Genomic DNA, 20,594 nt, shown 5'->3' with positions numbered 1-20,594 from the left:
CAAATCTGACATGAGATGGCACTGCAGCCGATAATAATAACACGGCTGCCACTGCGGGCGCGTCCATAGCACGGCTGAGCGAGCTTCTTATGTGCGGGCCCATCTACATTGTTCTGTGGTCGACACGCTGCAGTGCCCGGATCGGTCGGCTGCTTATTGAGCGGAAATTGGACGGCCGAAGGCGTTGGGCGAAACCCAGCGATCCAAGGGCCTCCCGCGAGTGCTCCGTCAGCATCTACCTATCGTGAAGACGCAACCTTTCTTCTTCTGCACCCGACAACCTCCCCTGCCGACCTCGCCGCGACCGCCTTTCCTCTAATACTCTCTCCGTAACCATCTCTCCCGTCGCCATCCGCGCCGCCCATGGTCCTCGTGGAACTGCCGCTCATTTGTATCAACGCTTCTTCCTATCTGATTGACCGCACCCCCTTCCGCCACCCCTCCCAGAGCGCGCGGAACCAGCGATAAACGACCATCGACGTTGCCGCACCTGTCCCTCCAGGCGAATTGGCATCTCCTGCGGCGTAGAAGCCTATCCGGCCGTCGCCGGCGACACGGCATCTGAGGAGCTCGCCTCGCAGCCTCTCCTGCCAACCGGCTCACCAACGCAATGGCCTTCGACCCGACCCAGGACGAGAACGAGGTCTCGAATCCCGTGAAAAGGATACGATGGGCGACACATAGAGCAGGGGGCACGAAAGGGGACAAGAAACGGGCGTCGCTCATACAACGTCTCCACAACCGAACAACCTCGACTGAAAAGAAGCGCGAGTCTTCGGGCACTACCAACACCACGGGCAAGGAAAGCGATGCCCCCGAGAGTGGCTCAGAAACCGGAAGCGATGAGCAGGACACCAGTAGGAGGGTATATTTTAACATTCCGCTCCCGGCGGAGGAGAGGGACGAAGATGGACACCCAAAGGCCTCCTACTCCCGAAATAAAATACGGACTGCAAAGTACACCGCCATAAGCTTCGTACCCAAGAATCTGTGGTTCCAGTTCCATAACATTGCCAACGTGTACTTCCTCTTCATCATTATCCTTGGAGTATGCGCCACATCCCTCCTTTGTACGGCTCGGTAGCTAATCGCTCTATAGATTTTCCAAATTTTTGGCGCCTCGAATCCAGCACTGAACGCGGTTCCACTGATCGTGATCATAACCATAACCGCAGTCAAGGACGCAGTTGAAGATTGGCGACGAACCGTGCTTGACAATGAGCTGAATAATGCTCCGGTTCACAGATTGGTGGATTTCAATAATGTCAACACAGCAGAGAACCAGATTTCGCTGTGGCGACGATTCAAGAAGGCTACTACAAGGCTCATCATTTCAACTTGGAAGCTGATGAACAAGAGAAAGAGCAAAGGGGAGAAAGGCAAGAGCTGGCAAGAGAGGTCCATGGATGAGTCGAGGCCCTCAGTCGAGACGAGAAGAGCTTCCGCCATCTCCCGAAGAGAGTCCTTCCTTTCTGTTGGGAGCCAGGAGGGCATCCAGATGACTCCAGTCCCTTCCCCGGTCCCAGGCCAAGGGCCGCCTCCTGATGCGCTGGACATTGAGGGTCATCCCCAGACGACTGTCACTTTCGAAGGAATTCGGCCTGGAGCGAAGGGCCAGCCCGCGCAGCGGGACTCCACCGCGCCAGCCAGGAAATTCTATGGCAACATCATAGATCCTTTCAAAACTACCCCGGACACAGCTAGGTTCAAGAAGGACTACTGGAAAAATGTTCAAGTTGGAGACTTTGTTCGTCTGTACAACGACGAAGAAATCCCAGCCGACGTCGTTGTCCTCTCCACCTCGGAAGCTGACGGGGCTTGCTATGTTGAAACGAAGAATCTAGACGGCGAAACTAATCTAAAGGTCCGACAGGCGCTGCATTGCTCTGAAAATGTGAGGCACGCGCGTCATTGCGAGAAATCTTCATTTGTGATCGAAAGCGAAGGCCCTCATTCCAATCTCTACTCCTACAGCGCAGTCATAAGATGGGCTCAACGCGATCCCAGGGACCCCGATCTACCTACCACGGATATGGCCGAACCTATAACAATCAACAACTTGCTTCTTCGTGGTTGCAACCTGCGAAACACCGAATGGGCTCTTGGTGTCGTCGTTTTCACTGGAGACGAAACGAAGATCATGATCAATTCAGGCATAACTCCTAGCAAACGCGCTAAAATTTCCAAGGACCTGAACTGGAACGTTGTGTACAACTTCATCATCTTGTTCTTCATGTGCTTGATCTCTGGCATCGTACAAGGAGTCTTTTGGGCTAAAGACGACACGAGCCACGCTCTATTTGAGTACGGTTCTTACGGTGGTTCCCCGCCTCTAGACGGCTTTATTACTTTCTGGGCCGGTGTCATCCTCTTCCAGAACTTGGTTCCTATCTCGCTCTACATTACCCTCGAGATCATCCGTACGTTACAAGCCGTCTTCATCTACAGCGACGTCCACATGTACTACGAAAAGATTGACTACCCGTGTACTCCGAAGTCTTGGAACATCTCCGACGATGTGGGTCAGATTGAGTACATCTTCTCAGACAAGACTGGCACTTTGACGCAAAACGTCATGGAGTTCAAGAAAGCCACAGTAAACGGCGTTCCCTACGGAGAGGCCTACACGGAGGCTCAAGCTGGCATGCAACGACGACAAGGGATCAACGTTGAAGAAGAGGGCGCCCGTGCTCGCGAACAAATTGCCCGCGATCGCGTTCGAATGATTGAGTCAATTCGCCAAATGCACAACAATCCTTACCTGCGAGACGAGGACCTTACCTTTGTTGCCCCCGACTATATTGCTGACCTCACTGGAGAATCGGGTGAAGAGCAACGACAAGCGAACGAGAGATTTATGCTGGCCTTGGCCCTGTGTCACACGGTAATCACCGAAAGAACCCCGGGCGACCCTCCTAGGATCGAATTCAAAGCCCAATCTCCCGATGAGGCTGCGCTAGTAGCTACAGCTCGCGACGTTGGGTTCACTGTCCTTGGCCGAAGTGGAGAAGACATCAATCTCAACGTAATGGGCAAGGAATCGTCCTATAGGGTCCTGAACACTCTAGAATTCAACTCGACGCGGAAACGTATGAGCGCTATCATTAGGATGCCCAACGGCAAGCTTATGCTATTCTGCAAAGGAGCGGACAGCATAATCTATTCGAGATTGAAGAGTGGCATGCAGCCAGAACTCAGGCGAAGCACTGCGGAGCACCTCGAGATGTTTGCACGTGAAGGTCTACGAACGCTTTGCATTGCTGAACGAGAACTCGACGAGGAAGAATACCAGGAATGGAATAGACGACATGATATTGCTGCCGGGGCTGTTGCCAACCGCGAAGAGAAGCTCGAAGAGGTTGCCGATTCGATTGAACGAGAACTCATGCTTCTTGGTGGTACCGCCATTGAGGACAGGTTGCAAGACGGTGTTCCCGATGCCATATCTTTGCTTGGTAAAGCCGGAATCAAGCTCTGGGTCCTCACCGGTGACAAGGTTGAGACTGCGATCAACATTGGCTTTTCTTGCAATCTCCTCGACAACGACATGGACTTGATTGTTTTCAAGATCGAAGACGAGAGTTTGGCGACTGCGGAAGCCGAGCTAGACAAACATCTTGCGACTTTCAACATGACCGGATCTGACGAAGAACTCAAAGCTGCACAAGACAATCACGAACCTCCCGACCCGACCCATGCCATCATCATTGATGGTGATTCATTGAAACTCGTGTTGAACGATTCTATCAAGCAGAAGTTCCTCCTGCTCTGCAAACAGTGTCGCTCGGTGCTTTGTTGCAGAGTCAGTCCGAGCCAAAAAGCCGCCGTCGTCCATATGGTCAAAACTGGATTGGACTGTCTTACACTCGCAATTGGTGACGGCGCGAACGATGTTGCCATGATTCAAGAAGCACATGTAGGTGTCGGTATTGCTGGTGAAGAGGGCAGACAAGCTGTGATGTCTTCCGATTATGCCATTGGCCAATTCCGCTTTCTCACTCGACTCTGTCTTGTGCATGGGCGATGGTCTTATCGCAGGCTGGCAGAGACCATTGCCAATTTCTTCTACAAGGTAAGAAGCTTCTGGCCGCTGCTCTTACCAGCTGCTATTATGGAATGCTAACGCTATACAGAACCTTGTTTGGACGTTTTCGCTGTTCTGGTATCAGATTTACGAGAACTACGACTGCTCGTACATTTTCGACTACACCTACATCATTCTCTTCAATCTTGCCTTCACTTCCCTTCCCGTCATCTTGATGGGTGTTCTAGACCAGGACGTCGACGACAAAGTCTCGCTTGCTGTACCCCAGCTATATCGCAGAGGTATTGAGCGAAAGGAGTGGACGCAACCTAAATTCTGGTGAGACCTTCTTGTTCCTTATCATGGTTTAGTGATGCTAACGTACAGCCAGGATGTATATGGCGGACGGATTTTACCAGTCAATCGTCACGTTCTTCATGGTGTATTTGCTCTTCTCCCCTGCGACTTTCAACTCATCAAACGGATTGGGAATTGATGACACAAAGCGAATGGGTGTCTACGTCGCCACGATCGCGGTCCTTTCCGCCAATTTCTACATTCTCTTCAACACCTACCGGTGGGATTGGCTAATGCTTCTCATCGTGGCAATCAGTTGTCTTCTGACATGGTTTTGGACTGGAGTGTGGACCTCTGGTACCGGAAGTGCCGCATTCTACAAAGCGGCGCCCCAAGTCTATGGATCGCTCTCTTTCTGGGCCGTGCTTCTTCTGGCTGTGGTCATTTGTCTCCTGCCCCGCTTTGTGGTCAAGGCTACCCAGAAGATCTATTTTCCTTATGACGTGGACATCATTCGCGAACAAGTTCGCCAAGGAAAGTTCGATTACCTCAAGGAGAACGATGACTTTATACCACCACCTCCGGAGAAAGTCGCTTCCATGTCATCATCAGATGTTTCCAAGTTGAACAAGAAGACTCCCGAGGCACCTGTTGTTGAGGATGATATGCGACCCATATACCCTCCGTCCGTAGCTCCGACCTCTACGACACACAACCCGAGGAGTCAGAACGGAAGCAACAGCACCGATTACACTTACAGGCGTTCTTTGGATACCATTCCCAATAGGATATCATTGGATCGCCCACGACCGTCCTTCGACCGGGCACGCGTTTCGATGGACAGGGTCAGGCCAAGCTTTGAGCAAAGTAACGAATTTACTTCTGCTGCATTGCTAACGCGTATCGAATCTAGTCAGAGTCAAACGGGTCAGCGTACTGGACAACTTAGTCGATTACGGCATGCACTGAGCTCGAGAAGACCGACTAGCTCGAAGGATGAGGACCCCGAGCATCTAAAATAAGCATCGCCCAACCTAACCACCTAATCATCCATCTACCTACTTTACGACTCCGAATCTTCGAGTTTATCGATATTCCCCCTCACGACGGCTGTACATAATAAATTCCCTATCCCGGGCTTTCACGGCCGCTGACGTTTGTTGCTGGTGTTGGCTATTGCACAAAATCTTTCCCTTTTGCTGTCCTTCAGCTTTCTGTATGTTACTACATGGCACTCGGCGTTGTCCAGTTGGACCCTTGGTTTATTTGCTTTTAGCTCCATTTGGAGTAGGTGCTCAGACATGCGCATTACTGCTTTATTTTCTGGGTTCTCATTTTTACCTTTTGCCCTTTTGCTTGCGCCGCAAATACATACTCCGCTCTCGGAGATGTTGTGGGCGCCTCATGTCCTGTCTCTCAGATTGTTCGCGCCGATGAACAAAGTCCAAGTTGCGCTTGTTCAATCATACGCTTCTTACTTTGGTTGACTGTGATTTGCTGGGCTTTGCAGCTTGCGATTGACGCTGTGAACGCTTAGACTAGAGGACCCTATCTTTCCTTTTGCTGCTTATGTGGTGGTACAAGTGATAGGTGGAGAGAGTGTACATATAGCGCGTGCAAGTGCATGTTTGCGTATGCTTGAGTAGTTGTCGAGTATGTACAAGAATTATTGAATATTATGGCTGAGATATATCAGATTTGTTCTCAAATGGTGATGCCTGAATATGCACGCTCTTCTAAATGAATGTGTGATTGTAACGCGCGTAAAAACCTTCAGCAAGACACCCTTCCAAGTATCAAAGATGATACTAGCCATCATCACTAGACGTAATGAATGTGATGGTATGACTAAATGTTTCGTCCGATGCAATGTGGAGAAAAAGCTTGGTGGACCACGAATACGCGCCAAGAGAATTAAGTCGCGTACTACCTGGCACCTCCTGCGGCTTTCTTTAACAACCCTACTACCTAATCCAACACCTCTACCGCTTCTCACTTGTGAACTTCACGGACACGCCTGCATTGCCTATAAGTGAAATCGGCGACCTTTAATCCTCCACCTGACTCTTAGAGCTACACACTACTTACTTTCGCTATCCTACTATTACCTCACCTCCGCTCTCGAAACCGCCCACACTTACTTTGCCTTACCAACAACCCGCAGTTGGTGACTGTTTGATTCTTAGCTACAGCGGACGAAGCTAGATAATCACCTGCTGCTCCTTTCACCTACTTGGCTATAAAATGAGCGCCGCGGACATCCTTCAACTCCGGTAGTTCATTGCGAAGCAGCAACGACAGGAAGGCTCGCATCGCTTGCCTGACCCTCAGCTCTACTCCGGCCGACGAGATCTGCAAGCATGGCGGAAATCATTGACAAGATAGAGTAAGTCACGATTCGGAACCAGCGCCACTACCTCATTCTAATTGACAATAGACAAATAAAACGCTTTCCTGCGGACCTCCACCTCTTCTGCCCCCGAAATGCCCGCGATGAGGCAGGAGTATACTACGAGGAGGACATTGCTGGGAGTAAACAGAACTTTGATGAGGCGGAGAGGGTGCGTCGGACTGCGAAAATCAAGAAAGCCGAAGAGCGGAAGTGGCTTGTCCTGGATGCACTTCAAATATTGGCCTTCAATGGCCCAGATGCCGAGCCATATCATGAAGAGATACAAAAGCGATTGAGGGACCAGTTGACCAACTGTGATGTCTGCGTCCGCATCTTCCACAAATCGCGGGGCGAGCTTAAGTTCAGGCTTGCGGAACGGTTCGAAGACGACGATGTTGAGAGCTTCCTGGAAAAGCTCGATCAGATCAGCATTCAGCGAATAGTCCAAGGCCTGGAGACCGCAAAATCTAGTTTGTTGCGTGCGGAACCAGATAAACGCGGCATCGATGTCTTGACTAATAAAGGCATATATGCCTTCTTCGAGACTCTGAGCTGTGCTGCTATGCTGGAAAACGACGAACTCTTAGAGAAACATTTCGACAAACCCTTTGAGCTCGTACAAACCAAGAGGCGTGTCAGACTCAACACATATGTTCCGGCTATGACAAGATTTCTATTCACCGCAAACACAGTTCGCCAAGATTGGGCCTTGTTTTCTTGGACGAAGCTGAAGAGAGTTCTCACGAGGACTGAGTTTGACTGGGCGGTCAGTAGGTATCTGCAAGACGCAATGGGACGCGTGCAGATGAACGCATTGGAAATAGATCTTGTCCCCGCGTTCTGGACGGGCGCGAGATTCATCGTAGCGAGGCTGGATAAAGATCTCATTACGCATGGGCTACGTGCTCTCGAGTATAAATTCTACACACTCTGCTTAGACCATCTATCGCTGGATTCTTCGCACTTCAACGACCTGCAGCACACAATTGAGCTCTTGTTGCAGAAGTCTCCGGCAGACTTCTGGGATGCAATGGGCGCCATCTCGGAAGTCGTAGTTGTGGAACAGATATTCGGGAGCCCAGCACTACGAAAAATCCTGATGGGATTCACAGGTGATGACATGAGTGGGCTTGAAGAGCTCGAAGAATCCTTCTCATGGGTAATGCCACTCCTCGATTCCATAAAACCATCGAACATTGCCCCCGTCTGTCGTGCGCTGGCCCATCAATTCTTCGGTCGTCTTCAGGGCGAAAAGTTCTCTTGGGCATGCCGGGCATCTTGCTTCAAACTCGGGCTTGAGGTTCTTGACTACACTTTAAGGAAGCTTTGCAATCCTAGTGCCCCTTTCGTCGGTCAGGTTATCGTCGCTGATGTTTTCGAAATGTTAGCGACTCACATCGACAAGATAATATCAGGCATCAAGCAGGTAGAAGGCGTAAAGGCACCATCAGGTGAGGTGAGATTGGGTCTTTCAGTCATACAGCATGCATTCAATTTGGAATGTATCTCGCTGGAGAATGAAAGAGAGGCTATCATCAACAAACAACCGGCACCTACCGGGCCAAGCAAAGCAACCCCGATATGGAAGGCCATTATCAAAGCTATCGACGTTGAGAACATGGACCTGGCCATCCGGCTGTTGATCGGGGGAAAATCGCTCGTCGGGCTAGAGAAATTTTTCAGGAGGCAAAAAGAAGGACAAGTCCAAGTGCTTTCATCAGCCTTGAGACATTTCAATAATCGCTTCGATGATGCCTCAGAAACGATTACTGCTGCTGTCGAGCGACTCAGCGAATTTGACCCTGAGAAGTTGGACGGCCTCTTCGAAAATCCGGTTTCTGCGTCGGCCGTCATCCCCACAATCTTCTCCTCACAGCCTGACACACGTGAAGCGACCCTGGAGCTACTCAAGATCGTAAGCTCCATGGATGAAAGAAGAGATGCCATTAAACATTTGCTTCTAGCCTTTTTTACCAATTCCATTACCAGCTTTGCCACATCTCTTCGACGTATTTTCCGGAAAAGGGTATTTGCTCCAGCATCCAGCATGTTGAAAGCATGCCGCGACATCATCGAGGTTCTTTGCAATGATCAAGATGGCATTCTCCGTAGCCGCAAACTATCGGAGTCGGAGGCCAGGATAACCACGACGCTCTGGGAGAATATGTGGTTGGCCGTGGCAATTATCTTCAGGACCACGGAAGATTGGAGTAACATGGGATACAACAAAGAGGAAATGAAGGAGTTTTGCCGGGACACTATGCAATTTGCCGACCAATTGTTTGGCCAATGTAGTATATTCGCTTCTGCACTTAGATCCGCCAAGCCTTCTTCTAAAGACGACAGCCACCGATTTAACCCAGAAAAGGAGCTACTGGAGCATCCCGCTAAAACGGTAAAATCAATTGCCAAGTGGCTGCGGCTGCGTGACGACTGGCTTAGCACAATCTCCGTGTCTCTCATCAGCAAACTACTTACTCGACTAAAGAAGGTCTCTATCGAAGTAGATGATCCAGCTGTGCTCTACGTGGAGAGCGTGCTCGACGGGTCTACCAGAGCAAAGTTGAGCGATATCAGCAAGGCGGAGCTGGAGCAAGCGTTTGAGACGTACATAGGGCGTTCGACCAAGAAGACTGAAGAGGCCATGATCGTCCAGAAACAGGCGCAACTAAGCAGCTGGCTTACCACTGGTCTCACCAAGCCAGAATCCAAACCGCGGTCTATCAACGAGGAGCATGCAAGGCTGATTGCCGATAGCACTCGCGGTGCAGAAGCTTTCAAAGCCCGGCAAGCTTCAAAAACGGCTGCCACTCTCAAAGCCGCTGAGAAGAAAGCAGCGAGCAAAGCTGCTGAGCAATCCGAGTTCAAGCGCAAACGAGAAGCCGAAAAAGAGGCAAAGAAGAAGAGGGATGCGCTCGCTGTAGCACAAGCTAAAAAGAATATCAGAGGCTATTCAGATCACACCGCCGAAGCGGGATCTGGGCTGGACGGCATTGGCGTGTTGGGCAAAGACCATGCTGCTAAGGGAGAGGGTATGATGGTGTCGTCAGATGAGAGTGATAGTGATGATTCTCTTGATGCTGAGCTCTTTGGGCTCGGTGATAAGAAGAAGAAGAAGAAGAAGGCTGCAGGGGACACCGCCACCAAGACGAATATTACGACTGTTCCAGTGCCACAAGGACCAGTAAAGAAGAGGAGGGTTATTCGGTCAATTAAGGATATGCGAGCCCGGCTTGCTCCAGATCTAACGCCTTTGCACAAGGTCATACTAGCCTGGGACTATTACCATGACGGACATTACCCACCCAAGTCCCGGCCAGACATGTACTCTGAAGTACCGAACTCATTCCGCACTCCCGTGGATTATCAACGAACGTTCGAACCTCTTCTCACCCTGGAAGCATGGCAAGGGTTTGTCAAGACACGCGAAGAGAACAATATCAAGATGTACGAGATCAAAGTCGTGGCACGTTCGAGCGTCGACATGTTCCAAGAAGTTAGTAGTACCATGACTCACATGGATAACAAGGACCTCAATCTCTCAGAGGGCGACATTGTTCTATTGCACAGATCGATAGTGTCTACGGGAAACCAAGACATGACCGAATCTGCAAAAGACCCTCATTGCCTAGCCAGAGTCTTCCGAATCACGAGGAAAAAGGAACATCTTGAGGTTGTGTATCGCGTCATGCCCGGGAACCCGCTACAGAATGCTCTGGTACCGAAAGGCACGGTTTTTGGCGCCAAGTTGCAATCGATTACGCCTCTCGAACGTGAGTATGGTGCTCTGCTGGGCCTGGAATACTACGACCTTTGTGACGAGATCATCAAAGCAAAGCCTTCGCCGCTACTCAAATACAGCGACAAAACGCTGGAGCCACTCATCACGAATTACAATGTCAACAAGGCACAAGCAAAAGCTATCAAGTCTGCTATCGACAATGATGCCTTCACTTTGATCCAAGGTCCTCCAGGTTCTGGAAAAACCAAGACGATCGTCGCCATCGTTGGAGCAATTCTGACCGATAGCCTTCGGCAGCAAGGAACCACGATTCCCCTTCCGAAGGTTAGCGGTGGCTATGGTCAGAGGGCGCCAGAGACAGCACCTAAGAAGTTGATGGTCTGTGCCCCTAGTAATGCAGCTGTTGACGAATTGGTGATGCGTTTCAAGGATGGCATCAAAACTCTCAGCGGGCAGACTCGCAAGGTCAACATCGTGAGGTTGGGTCGCAGCGATGCTATCAATGCCAATGTTGTCGACGTGACGCTTGAGGCACTCGTCAACAAGAAACTCAATCTGAATTCGTCCAATGGAACAAATGACAGGGAAAAGACGCAAAAGCTCTTCCAGGAACACCAAGCCATATCAGAACAGTTACGTCAAGTCCGTGAACAGCTGGATGCTGGCTTGGCCAAGGGAGATGATGCTGTAAAGCTCAAGGACGACTTCAATGCTCTCCGCCGACGCAAAACACAGCTCGGGACGCAGATCGACAACACAAAGGACAACGAGAAGCTTGAGTTCCGTGAAAAAGAATTGAATCGACGTCGCGCCCAGCAGCAAATTCTGGACTGTGCTGACATCATTTGCGCCACACTTAGCGGTAGTGGTCATGACATGTTCCAGAATCTCAACATCGAGTTCGAAACCGTTGTCGTCGATGAAGCAGCTCAGTGTGTTGAGATGAGTGCGCTCATCCCCCTCAAATACGGCTGTGCGAAGTGTATTCTGGTCGGGGATCCTAAGCAGCTCCCTCCTACCGTCTTCTCGGCCGAAGCCAAACGTTTTCAGTACGAGCAGAGCTTGTTCGTTCGTATGCAAGGCAATCATCAGGACGACGTTCATCTACTCGACACTCAATACCGTATGCATCCCGAAATTAGCCTGTTCCCGAGCCAGACCTTCTATGATGGGAGACTGCTCGACGGCGACAACATGGCCGGCCTCCGACAGCGCCCGTGGCACAGCAGCAGTTTGCTCGCGCCCTATCGATTCTTCGACGTCCAAGGCCAGCATCAATCTGCGTCGTCTGGCCATTCCATCTTCAATATTGCAGAGATCGACGTTGCTATGCAGCTGTTCAATCGGCTGACCAAGGACTTCAAAAACTACGATTTCGCAGGCAAAATCGGTATCATCACACCATACAAGAGCCAATTGCGGGAACTCAAGAATCGCTTCGCTCGGAAGTACGGAGAAGGCATCTTCGACACGATTGAGTTCAATACTACAGACGCATACCAAGGTCGAGAAAGCGAGATCATCATCTTCTCCTGCGTCAGAGCCTCACCCAAAGGCAGCGTTGGATTCTTGCAAGATATCCGGCGTATGAACGTCGGCCTGACACGCGCGAAGTCGTCACTCTGGGTGCTTGGCAATGCACAGAATCTGAGCCGTGGCGAGTTCTGGAACAAGCTGCTGAATGATGCGCGGGCCAGGGATAGATACACTCAAGGTAACCTCACGGCGATGCTGCAAAAGCCCTCATCGTCGTTCCCAGCCAAAAATAGCGCAGTGAATGCGGGCGCATACGGGCAACCAAGTACGCCCATGAACGCATCAACCGGCCCCTCTCGCAATGCCAGCTATGGGGGACAGGTGAAGCAGGAGACGCGAGCAGCCGGGTATCCCTCGTACGGACAGGAGCACAGCGTCTCTCGGCAGCCCTCGTCAGGCAGTGTGCTTGGTTTGACAGCGGAGGCGGTCAAAAAGGACGTCGCAATGAAGCTAGACTTCAGCGACGACGACGACGTAGATATGAAAGACATATCGTCGGCGGACGGCAACGCGTCCAGCAAAGGCAGTAGACGGTCCACACCAAGGCCGCATTCGGGTGGCGCCCGCAACGGCCCGAAGAAAGAGGCTGTCCCTGCTGTCCCTGCGCCGAGCGCCCTGACTAAGGCCGGGGACGACAGCAGACGACAGCAAGCGACAGGCGGGCAGCCGAACCCAGCTCCACCTCCTCGACCGCGGATCGCCGCCCCGAAGCGCAAAAGGGAGGTTGATCCCTTTATCAAAGTCGACCGCACGAAGAAGCCGAGGCCGGGTTGAGTGCGGACAAGCTCCTGGACAGCGCAGCGTTCGTGGACAGCATCTCTCGACGCTTTCACGGCTGCAGAGGGGCCCTTGGTGCTGCTGTGTGTGATGTCAAGCTCGGGAGTGGAGGGGTGCGAGTCAGCGGGCGGGTCATAGGCATGGGGTCCGGGCATGGGGGGTGCACGGTATTGCACATCTGCATTTCGGGCGTGTCTATCCAAACATGGGCACGACTCGACATACATAGCGCAGCCACAAGAGGGAGCGTGGAGTTTCTCGTGCGATTGAAGCAGCATTTCCACGGGGGTTGGGGCTGCATTCTTGGGGGATCCTGGGCATGAGTTTCTTGGGCTATCGAGCGTCTTCTGCATGTTTAAATTGGAGGGTGTGGCGGCGGCTGGCTGCGTGGTGCGTAGTGCGTGAGGTGGTGGCTTTTCTGTGCATGTCTAGCTGAGCAGCAAAATGAGTGGCAGAAGCAGGTAGCGTGCTCGGTGGAGAGGAGGTGAGACTGTCTTTGCCCTGGGCATGCCCCTCGAGGCCCCATCGTGTGGCGCCCTAGCGGTCCTGGTGCTGTGATGCAGCTGCAGGTGGTGATGATCATGGTGGACAGAGTGGGGATGGTGATGCTATCGCCGTCGCCATCACGCCGTTGTCCAGACGTCTCAACAGGCACGGGATGCCGCAACGAGGACTCCCCACGGCCGCCCCTCGCGCTCTACGGTGCAACGGCCTCGCGGCAGTGAATTGGGGGCCGGGGGCGTGATCACAGGGCGCATCGTGGCTGGCTGCCGTTCCACTGCTCCCAGTAGCACGGCGGCTGGGCCGCACGAAGCTGGGGGTCCACAGGCACACCGGCCGTGCTGAACGCCAGGCGAGGACGAAACCAAAAAAGCAAAGTGATGGGCGAGGCCGTGAGATGGCGGCCGATTCACGCCGTTGAGACAAGCCACCTGCACGCCCGTGCGGTGAATTTTGCTCCACGCGAGCTCTCTTCACGACTGGCCCGTCGTCACGTCTCTCCCAGCAGCCTCCCCAATCCTCAACACCTCACCCGCCCTCTCTCGCCCAGTACCTGCAGCTGCCCTCCTTTGCTGCACCCATTGCTCCCCCGTGTCGAGTCCACGACGTGCATCTCCTAGCCACCGCATGAGCCATACCGTACAGACCCGGCACGCTAGACGAGCACTCGAGCCCCGCCAGCCAATAGCCGTCCACTGTGCTACCATCCTCATCCTCAACCACGGCCACTGCCTCCCTCACGCCCACTGCCTTCCTCACGCCCACGTTGCACCGCGCCGCCAGTGGGTGCGTCTGCCGTTCCATCGCGCGCCTCATCACAAGACGATGCGACCAGCGTGCCGGGCTTCAGTCTGACATGGGCCGCATTTGACCTCGACCGCATACAGCTCGGCCCTGTCTCACGCCGCTCCTCCACGGACTCTCGAGCCCTCACGCTACCCAGCCGCAAGCTGTGGACCATTGGGCTGAAGCAGCGCGCGCCGCTTCTGTCTCCGTCTCGACGACAACGAGGCAGCACAATCGATCCGGCACTCATATATTCAGGGCAGGAGCCTGTACGCCGGCTCCGAGTTAGCACGTTCAAACCGCGCTTCTCGCCCTCCGTCCCGATCCTTCAGCTGCACTACGAGAACAAAAGTTTGGTACCAGACCGTTTCCGCGCGGGCGTTCAGAAAAGGAGCCCATGCAACATCCCGTTCGCTACACGCCCCGCCACCCGCTATTCTTGAACCATACCCCCCGCGCTCTCAAAATGGATACCAAAAGCCTACCAGATCTTCCCGACGAGGCGCATGCCTTGCCTCAACTTTCTTCCCTTGACTATGACCCTTTTGAAGACTTCGACGCTCCCTCACAGTTCCGATCAACCTCCGCCAACGGATACAGCTCCAACACACCCCCTGACCTCGACAACGAGGACTACGACCGTCCCTCGAGTCCTCTAGAAGGCAACGAGGACGCCTCAGACTACTTCCAATCCAAATATCACAACCAAAGCTTGAGTACCACAGACACCGGCCACTCGACCTCGGTCTCTTCTCCACGCCCACGTTTCTGGAACTCGACCGATTCTGCCGACTTTGAGTGCGCCGTCGCTGGGGAGTACTCGCCTTACGACAACGACCTATCTGCCGACTCTGAGCGCGGTCATAGCTCAGCCACCGATCGTCTGCACACTTCACATTCGCTGAATTATTTGAACATGAAGGCCCCGCCAATCCTATCTCCTCATCTACAGCGCCAGGCTTCATTGCCCATGCCCAATAACACTTACGATCTCGCCTTCTTTTTGAAGAATACGAATCCACCTAATTATTCAGGTGGAGCGTCTACCCATCCAACTAAAGAGGACGCGGTGGCGCGGAGGAAGAGTAAACACAAGAGCCCTTTGAGGTTCTTGCGAGTGACGAGAAGGAGTCTAGCCTCAAAGATCGGATCGACTGAGGGGTGAGTAGTTCCGCTGGACATAAATGTACACGTGACTTACTATCATAGGCCTGACGAAAGAGATGTGCTCTTCCCCAAGTCCTTTGTCCCACCTGAGGGAGTGGTACAGAAAGTCTCCCGTGACGGTATGAGGCAATTAATGTACTTGGTCACATACCCCTTGCTTACATCAATCCAGGCAAGAAGTATCTCCAGATAGTGACCGATGACAAGTCAATGACCTCACATCTTGATATCCCAACGAAGTAAGTCTCAATCTTCGCTTTCGGCCCTCGATACATGGTTGACATGATTTCTAGCAACGATAGCCAGAAGAAGCATTCAGTCGCTTTCTCGGATCGAACGGACACACCAGACACCGATGTGCTTGAGTCTTGGTTATCTTTCAATCTGCAGAAGCAAGGCGAAGACGATGTCAAGTGTGATCACGACATGAGCAAGGCAGTGAGATTAATCAAGCAGCACGACCACTTGGAGATACGTCACCATGAAGGTGAATTGACCACTGTGGCACATGAGGACGCCACGCACGACCCGCCAATAAGCCAAAATCGCTCAAAACCAGATCAGGCTTCTACTAACCTTGAAGAATCAAGTACCAGCAACTTGCAGTCACTACCCCCAGACCTGAAAGCTGCCCTCTTCAGTAATCCACCTTCGACCAGGCAGTCCGCCGCGGGTATGCCTGAGGCTGCATGTGAAGATCAGAGCCCTGAGAGTGATAGCGACAGCGTCGAATTACCCGAGTTCCCTCGGCCCCCGTCAGAAGAGACTCGCGTATCACTTGAGCGAGGCAAAGAGCGTCTTGCTGGTCAAGGCTTGCACAGACCTTCAGTCAAAGACGCCGATGAACAGCCAGAACCTCCACCAAAGGATGATGTGAATGACACCATCCGTACTAGAGAGGACTCCGGCGTCGGCCAATTATGCCAACGTGATCCCAGCGAGTTTGGCCTCGGAGCAAAGGACTCCACACGAAAGAGCCGGGAGGAACGGATCCGGGCTCGCAAGTTGCGTGATATGCAACGCATCAAGAGCAACATCGACGAAGTCGTTGGCAGAGGGGTTGAGTCGCCAACATCACCTGAATCTATGAGCACTCAACAGATGTCTCCCGTGCAGGAGAGGCATTCGGAGCCGTCCCCAAGCAAGATCGTCGAGGAACCGGAGCGACCTGTATCAGAGCTTTCAACAGTCCGCTCATCACTCGACAGCAGAGTTCTGGGTGATGGCCATTCGCGTCACATCTCAATCGACACAGTCTCTACAGCACCCACGCCGGGTTTCACCACTGGGTACACACCTACCTCGAGTCGCATGAGCCTCACCCTCACCCCGATCATGCTCGTCGCCGAGCAGATTCCAGTGACGAAGTCCAAGCCCACCAAAAAGCCGGCACGGCTTATCCTACGCGATCACCAAACGCCACAGTCCAGCATAATTGCAACCCACGAACCTGTAGAATCGAGTGCAGAAAGCATACCCGTGGCTCCGGCCGTCAAAGAGAGATCAGGATTGCGCCACTTCTCTGCGCCCGCAAATCTGCCTTCAACCTCTACCGATGTTGGCACAGCGATTCCGACCAACAGGCACCTTCGCAACCACCGCCACACCCCCTCGCGCGCCTCCTGCGCCAGCACCGCAATCGGACCGCAGACCCGTGACCAACTACAGGAAGCCCAGATGGAGGCGCTACAGCGCGAGAACCGCCTCCTCGAAGCCGCGCTCATGGCTGTGCTGAAGAGTGGTGGGCGGCTTAACAAGTGTCCGTGCCAGCTAAAGGGCGGCGCTGAGGGCGAGGGCGCAGACGAAACGGCTGGAGAGGAAAAAGGGGCGTTGGAGGTCTATCTGGCTACTAGAGTCGGTGGGGGCCTATGAGTGAGGGGGGCGATAGTATTTGGGGAGATAAATGCGTATAGTGTTCGGGCATTACTTTGCTGACACTGTTTAACGCCGGTTTGAAAATGCTTCAAAGAAACTCTAGTAGGTAAATCTCAAGAAGGTCTACAATCCATCTTCTTGACAGGTTTGAAATCTTGCCGGACTACTACCACGGGGCGGTAGTGGAAAGGTGTACTGTATGTTATGCACGCCCTTTTCTCTTTTGTTTGGTGGATAAAGGTGATGTGGGTGGTTGATACACGGATTTGTGGGTGTTTGATTCTCGGATTTGTTCGATGGATGGATGGATGGGATGCATCAGATATATCTTAGATACCCGTTGGTGGATGAATGGACTCGGACTTCCCGCGGATGGGCTGGTGGCTTGACGAATCGGTGGGAAGGAAAGTAATCGTTTGATTGGGAAAATGGACGAGGTAGAATAGGCGTGATGGGATTCTAATCGTCATCACCTATGTGTTTCAGCTCGCTGTGATTCATGCATGAGTGGCCATCTTGGGAATTCATCTTTGACGCGAGGCTTGCTTTATGGGAATAACTTCTACGACTCATATCTGTGACCGATTCTTCTATACTTCTGACACGTTCTTAATGCCGTCAAAAATGCTTGGAACGGATTTCAAAAAAAGTGAAGGCTACACTTTTGGTGGGCTGGAAGCGTGCACAGAACCCGACGAGTCTCCTAATTTGGAAACGGGGAAAGTGTCGAGTCCAGAGAGTGTGGCTAGAACATCACATCCCATGGTTCGTTGCTATTCACCTTATTTTTGCCTCCACGGACTGGCACGGCTGGACCTCGCTAGTATCACGTGATCATAAGCAATCTGGAGGTACGACAGCCTACCAAACAAAGGCGCTAAGCCGAGTGCAGCAAGCACTACGTCATTTAGCCGCCAACCCTGACGACGAGTCAAATCACTCACGACGAGCCGTTCCGCAAGGACAAAGACTCCCGAAACAAGGCTACCATCCTTGACCAACCGTGCCATCCACGGCCTATGGCGCTCAGAAAAGAGCCCGCTGTTAAACAAATACGATAGTTCAAGTCACAAGCTGATTTTCTACTAACTTGCAGCTTCCTCATGAACCGTTCCAGTACAACCTCATTCTCACCTTTTCGCAATTGACCAAAAGCAACTGCCTCTCTACATATCACAAATCTGGTCTTCCCAAAATGCGCTCCCCATTCTTCCTCCTCCCCATCTCTCTCCTCAGCCTCGCTCTCGCCGCCGCCACCCCTGCAAAACCCTCCGTCGTCACCGTAACCGCCTCCGCCTCGCCCAGCACCTCGACCGAGTACAGCGACGCGAACGATTTCAAGAAAGCGGTGCTAAACAGCACAAACACGTACCGCGCGCAGCACAACGCGAGCGCCCTGACCTGGAACAACTCGCTCGCGACCTTCGCGGCAAAATGGGGCGGTGCGTGTGTGTTTGAGCATTCGGTGAGTCTCTCTCTCTTTTCCCTACCTCTTTATCACCTATTCTCAAGATGCCTTTTCCACCATGTCAATGCCCAATTTCGTCTCTTTGCCATCACGTGCAAAGCCACGCCATCGCCTCATCTCTCCCAACATCCCTTCTTACTTTGATACTTCGATACTTACACACGCACCCCCTCAGGGCGGTCCCTCGGGCGAGAACCTCGCGTCCGGCTACCCCAACGCCACCGCCTCGATCGAGGCCTGGGGCAACGAGCGCGCCCACTACGACTTCGGCAAGGCCCAGTTCTCGGAGCAGACGGGCCATTTCACGCAGCTGGTGTGGAAGGCGTCCACGACGGTCGGCTGCTCGCGGACCGACTGCTCCGGGAAGACGGGCGCCAAGGCCGCGCCGGGTTGGTTCGTCGTGTGCGAGTACTACCCGCCGGGCAATGTGATTGGGGCGTTTAAGCAGAATGTGCAGAAGCAGGTGAAGACGGTGACGGGGGGGAAGTGTCCGCAGGGGGGTGTTTGTGGGGGCGCGGGGAGGCTGCGGGCAGGGGAGAGGGTCTGGTGGGTTGGGGGGTTGGGTGTTGTGGTGGGTTTGCTGCTATGAGGGATGGGTTTGGCATGGAGTGGGTGCGTTGAGCAGAGCGGCTTTTTTTTTTTTTTTTGATGCGTTGATGAGGACGTAAGTTATGATACCCTTGAATCAATGTTCATGATGGATTTCAAGGGCTTGAAGATGTGCGGGCTCTGTGTGACGACGTCTCTGCAACGATCTCTTTAACTATCCGGCCACCAGCTCTAAGAAGTGAAGAGCATAGATTTATCAACCGGCATACGGTTCAGAGGCTGAAGCGACTTCTAAGCTACGCCGAGCGTATTACCTATTTTGGATGGAGCTTCGGAAAAAGTGCTGAGGATAGAGAAAGCAACGCCGCGTGCTTTGAAGCACGAAAGTAACCACGCTGTGTGGATTTCCTCTTCCGCTCAACCAAGAGCTCGGAAAAGTATCGAGGACAGAGGACGCAACACCGCGTGCTAGAAGACACGCAAGTAACTCCACTTCGTGGATTTCCTAATCGGTCCAACCAAAAAAATTGAAAATCTGTGGAGGACAGAGGAAGTGACCCCCGGACTACCACGTGATGAAAGGGGTATGTCTTATCAATAACACCCTAGGATAAAAGGAAGCCCCCCTCAAGAAAAGGTCGACCGAGATTTCAACCCAAGACGGGGAACCCCACAACCTAGGCCCCAAGTCGAGATCACCGCAGTGTGCACTTGCGCACTATATGGTCTGGCTGGTCCACCCATGGTTTGAATTGGTGAGGTGCCGAAGAATTGAACTGGATATATACCTTTATAAGTCAGCCCGAAACAGATTTAGTGCGGGTGCTAGCGAAGACTTTGGGAAGCACGAGCGGCTTGACGAATGGACGGGAGGTGAGTGAGTGGATTGGATTGTGGTACAGACGGATTTGAGTGAATATACTCTCGGAGAAAGGAAGGTACGAAAGTACGGCTAATATCTTACAATCTTTAGTATATAGCAGTAATCATACCATCGCCGAAGCCCCGCAACAGTATCCCGCCTCTACTAATCCCTGTAGGGGACCCTTATTTCCACGGAAGATTATTTGAAGTATAAGCTCATGGAGCTAAGGCGGCTACGGCCTGTGAAAAATAGAGGCCGCAGTAGTGGAACAGAACGAATCAGATCGAGCCTCGTTCGAGCCGTGAGAGAACGGTCTTGATAACACTAGCGCAGGGACAGAGACCAAGGGCTTATTTGACTTGCTTGATGATGGTGCTAAGGAGGTTGAAACATGGTTTCATGGGGCGACGGTGGAACGTTGGGCTTAGAAAAGCTGAGAGAGGCTACCATCTTACGCGTTCTAATGTCCTTTTTTAGGAACGTTCCGACCCTGGAAAAAAAAACCAGCTGTGTGCTCTTCAGAATGCAATGGATTAAGGTGGGGAGGTAAGGAGGGGCGGTGTGAAGGAGGCAGAGGGCTTATCGAGAGTGAAGACGACACTTATTCGCGCGACG

At 52.6% G+C, this 20,594-nt stretch overlaps 5 protein-coding genes across 5 annotated transcripts; all 5 read left to right on the top strand.

The window, feature by feature from the left end:
* Positions 1-500: 500 nt before the first annotated feature.
* BDZ99DRAFT_308943 (P-type ATPase-like protein) lies at positions 501-5,441 on the top strand. The gene is made up of 4 exons (XM_033714250.1): positions 501-1,048; positions 1,100-4,072; positions 4,134-4,363; positions 4,416-5,441. The coding sequence occupies exons 1-4, from the start codon at positions 611-613 to the stop codon at positions 5,341-5,343; spliced, it is 4,569 nt and encodes a 1,522-aa protein (XP_033577259.1). The 5' UTR covers positions 501-610; the 3' UTR covers positions 5,344-5,441.
* BDZ99DRAFT_308939 (uncharacterized protein) lies at positions 5,442-5,873 on the top strand. Its single transcript, XM_033714249.1, has one exon. It carries the CDS (start codon positions 5,540-5,542, stop codon positions 5,756-5,758), a length of 219 nt encoding a protein of 72 aa, XP_033577258.1. The 5' UTR covers positions 5,442-5,539; the 3' UTR covers positions 5,759-5,873.
* Positions 5,874-6,292: 419 nt separating this feature from the next.
* BDZ99DRAFT_563167 (uncharacterized protein) lies at positions 6,293-12,944 on the top strand. The gene is made up of 2 exons (XM_033727360.1): positions 6,293-6,707; positions 6,759-12,944. Exons 1-2 carry the CDS (start codon positions 6,682-6,684, stop codon positions 12,763-12,765), a joined length of 6,033 nt encoding a protein of 2,010 aa, XP_033577257.1. The 5' UTR covers positions 6,293-6,681; the 3' UTR covers positions 12,766-12,944.
* Positions 12,945-13,649: 705 nt separating this feature from the next.
* BDZ99DRAFT_476470 (uncharacterized protein) lies at positions 13,650-17,094 on the top strand (the record flags this gene model as incomplete). The annotated part of the gene is made up of 6 exons (XM_033722060.1): positions 13,650-13,661; positions 13,929-14,324; positions 14,408-15,216; positions 15,265-15,341; positions 15,395-15,461; positions 15,516-17,094. 6 exons carry the CDS (start codon positions 13,650-13,652, stop codon positions 17,092-17,094), a joined length of 2,940 nt encoding a protein of 979 aa, XP_033577256.1.
* A 1,321-nt stretch (positions 17,095-18,415) lies between these two features.
* On the top strand, positions 18,416-19,034 carry BDZ99DRAFT_342041 (PR-1-like protein; the record flags this gene model as incomplete). Its single annotated transcript, XM_033714385.1, has 2 exons — positions 18,416-18,562; positions 18,741-19,034. Coding segments are annotated over 2 exons (441 nt in total), but the record flags the coding sequence as incomplete, so codon positions are not given.
* Positions 19,035-20,594: the final 1,560 nt, after the last annotated feature.

This window comes from Mytilinidion resinicola (assembly GCF_010093595.1).
Source record: "Mytilinidion resinicola strain CBS 304.34 unplaced genomic scaffold BDZ99scaffold_9, whole genome shotgun sequence".
Lineage (NCBI taxonomy): Eukaryota > Fungi > Ascomycota > Dothideomycetes > Mytilinidiales > Mytilinidiaceae > Mytilinidion > Mytilinidion resinicola.
The sequence above is the reverse complement of the archived record's forward strand: the minus strand, read 5'-3'. Positions and strand labels throughout refer to the sequence as shown.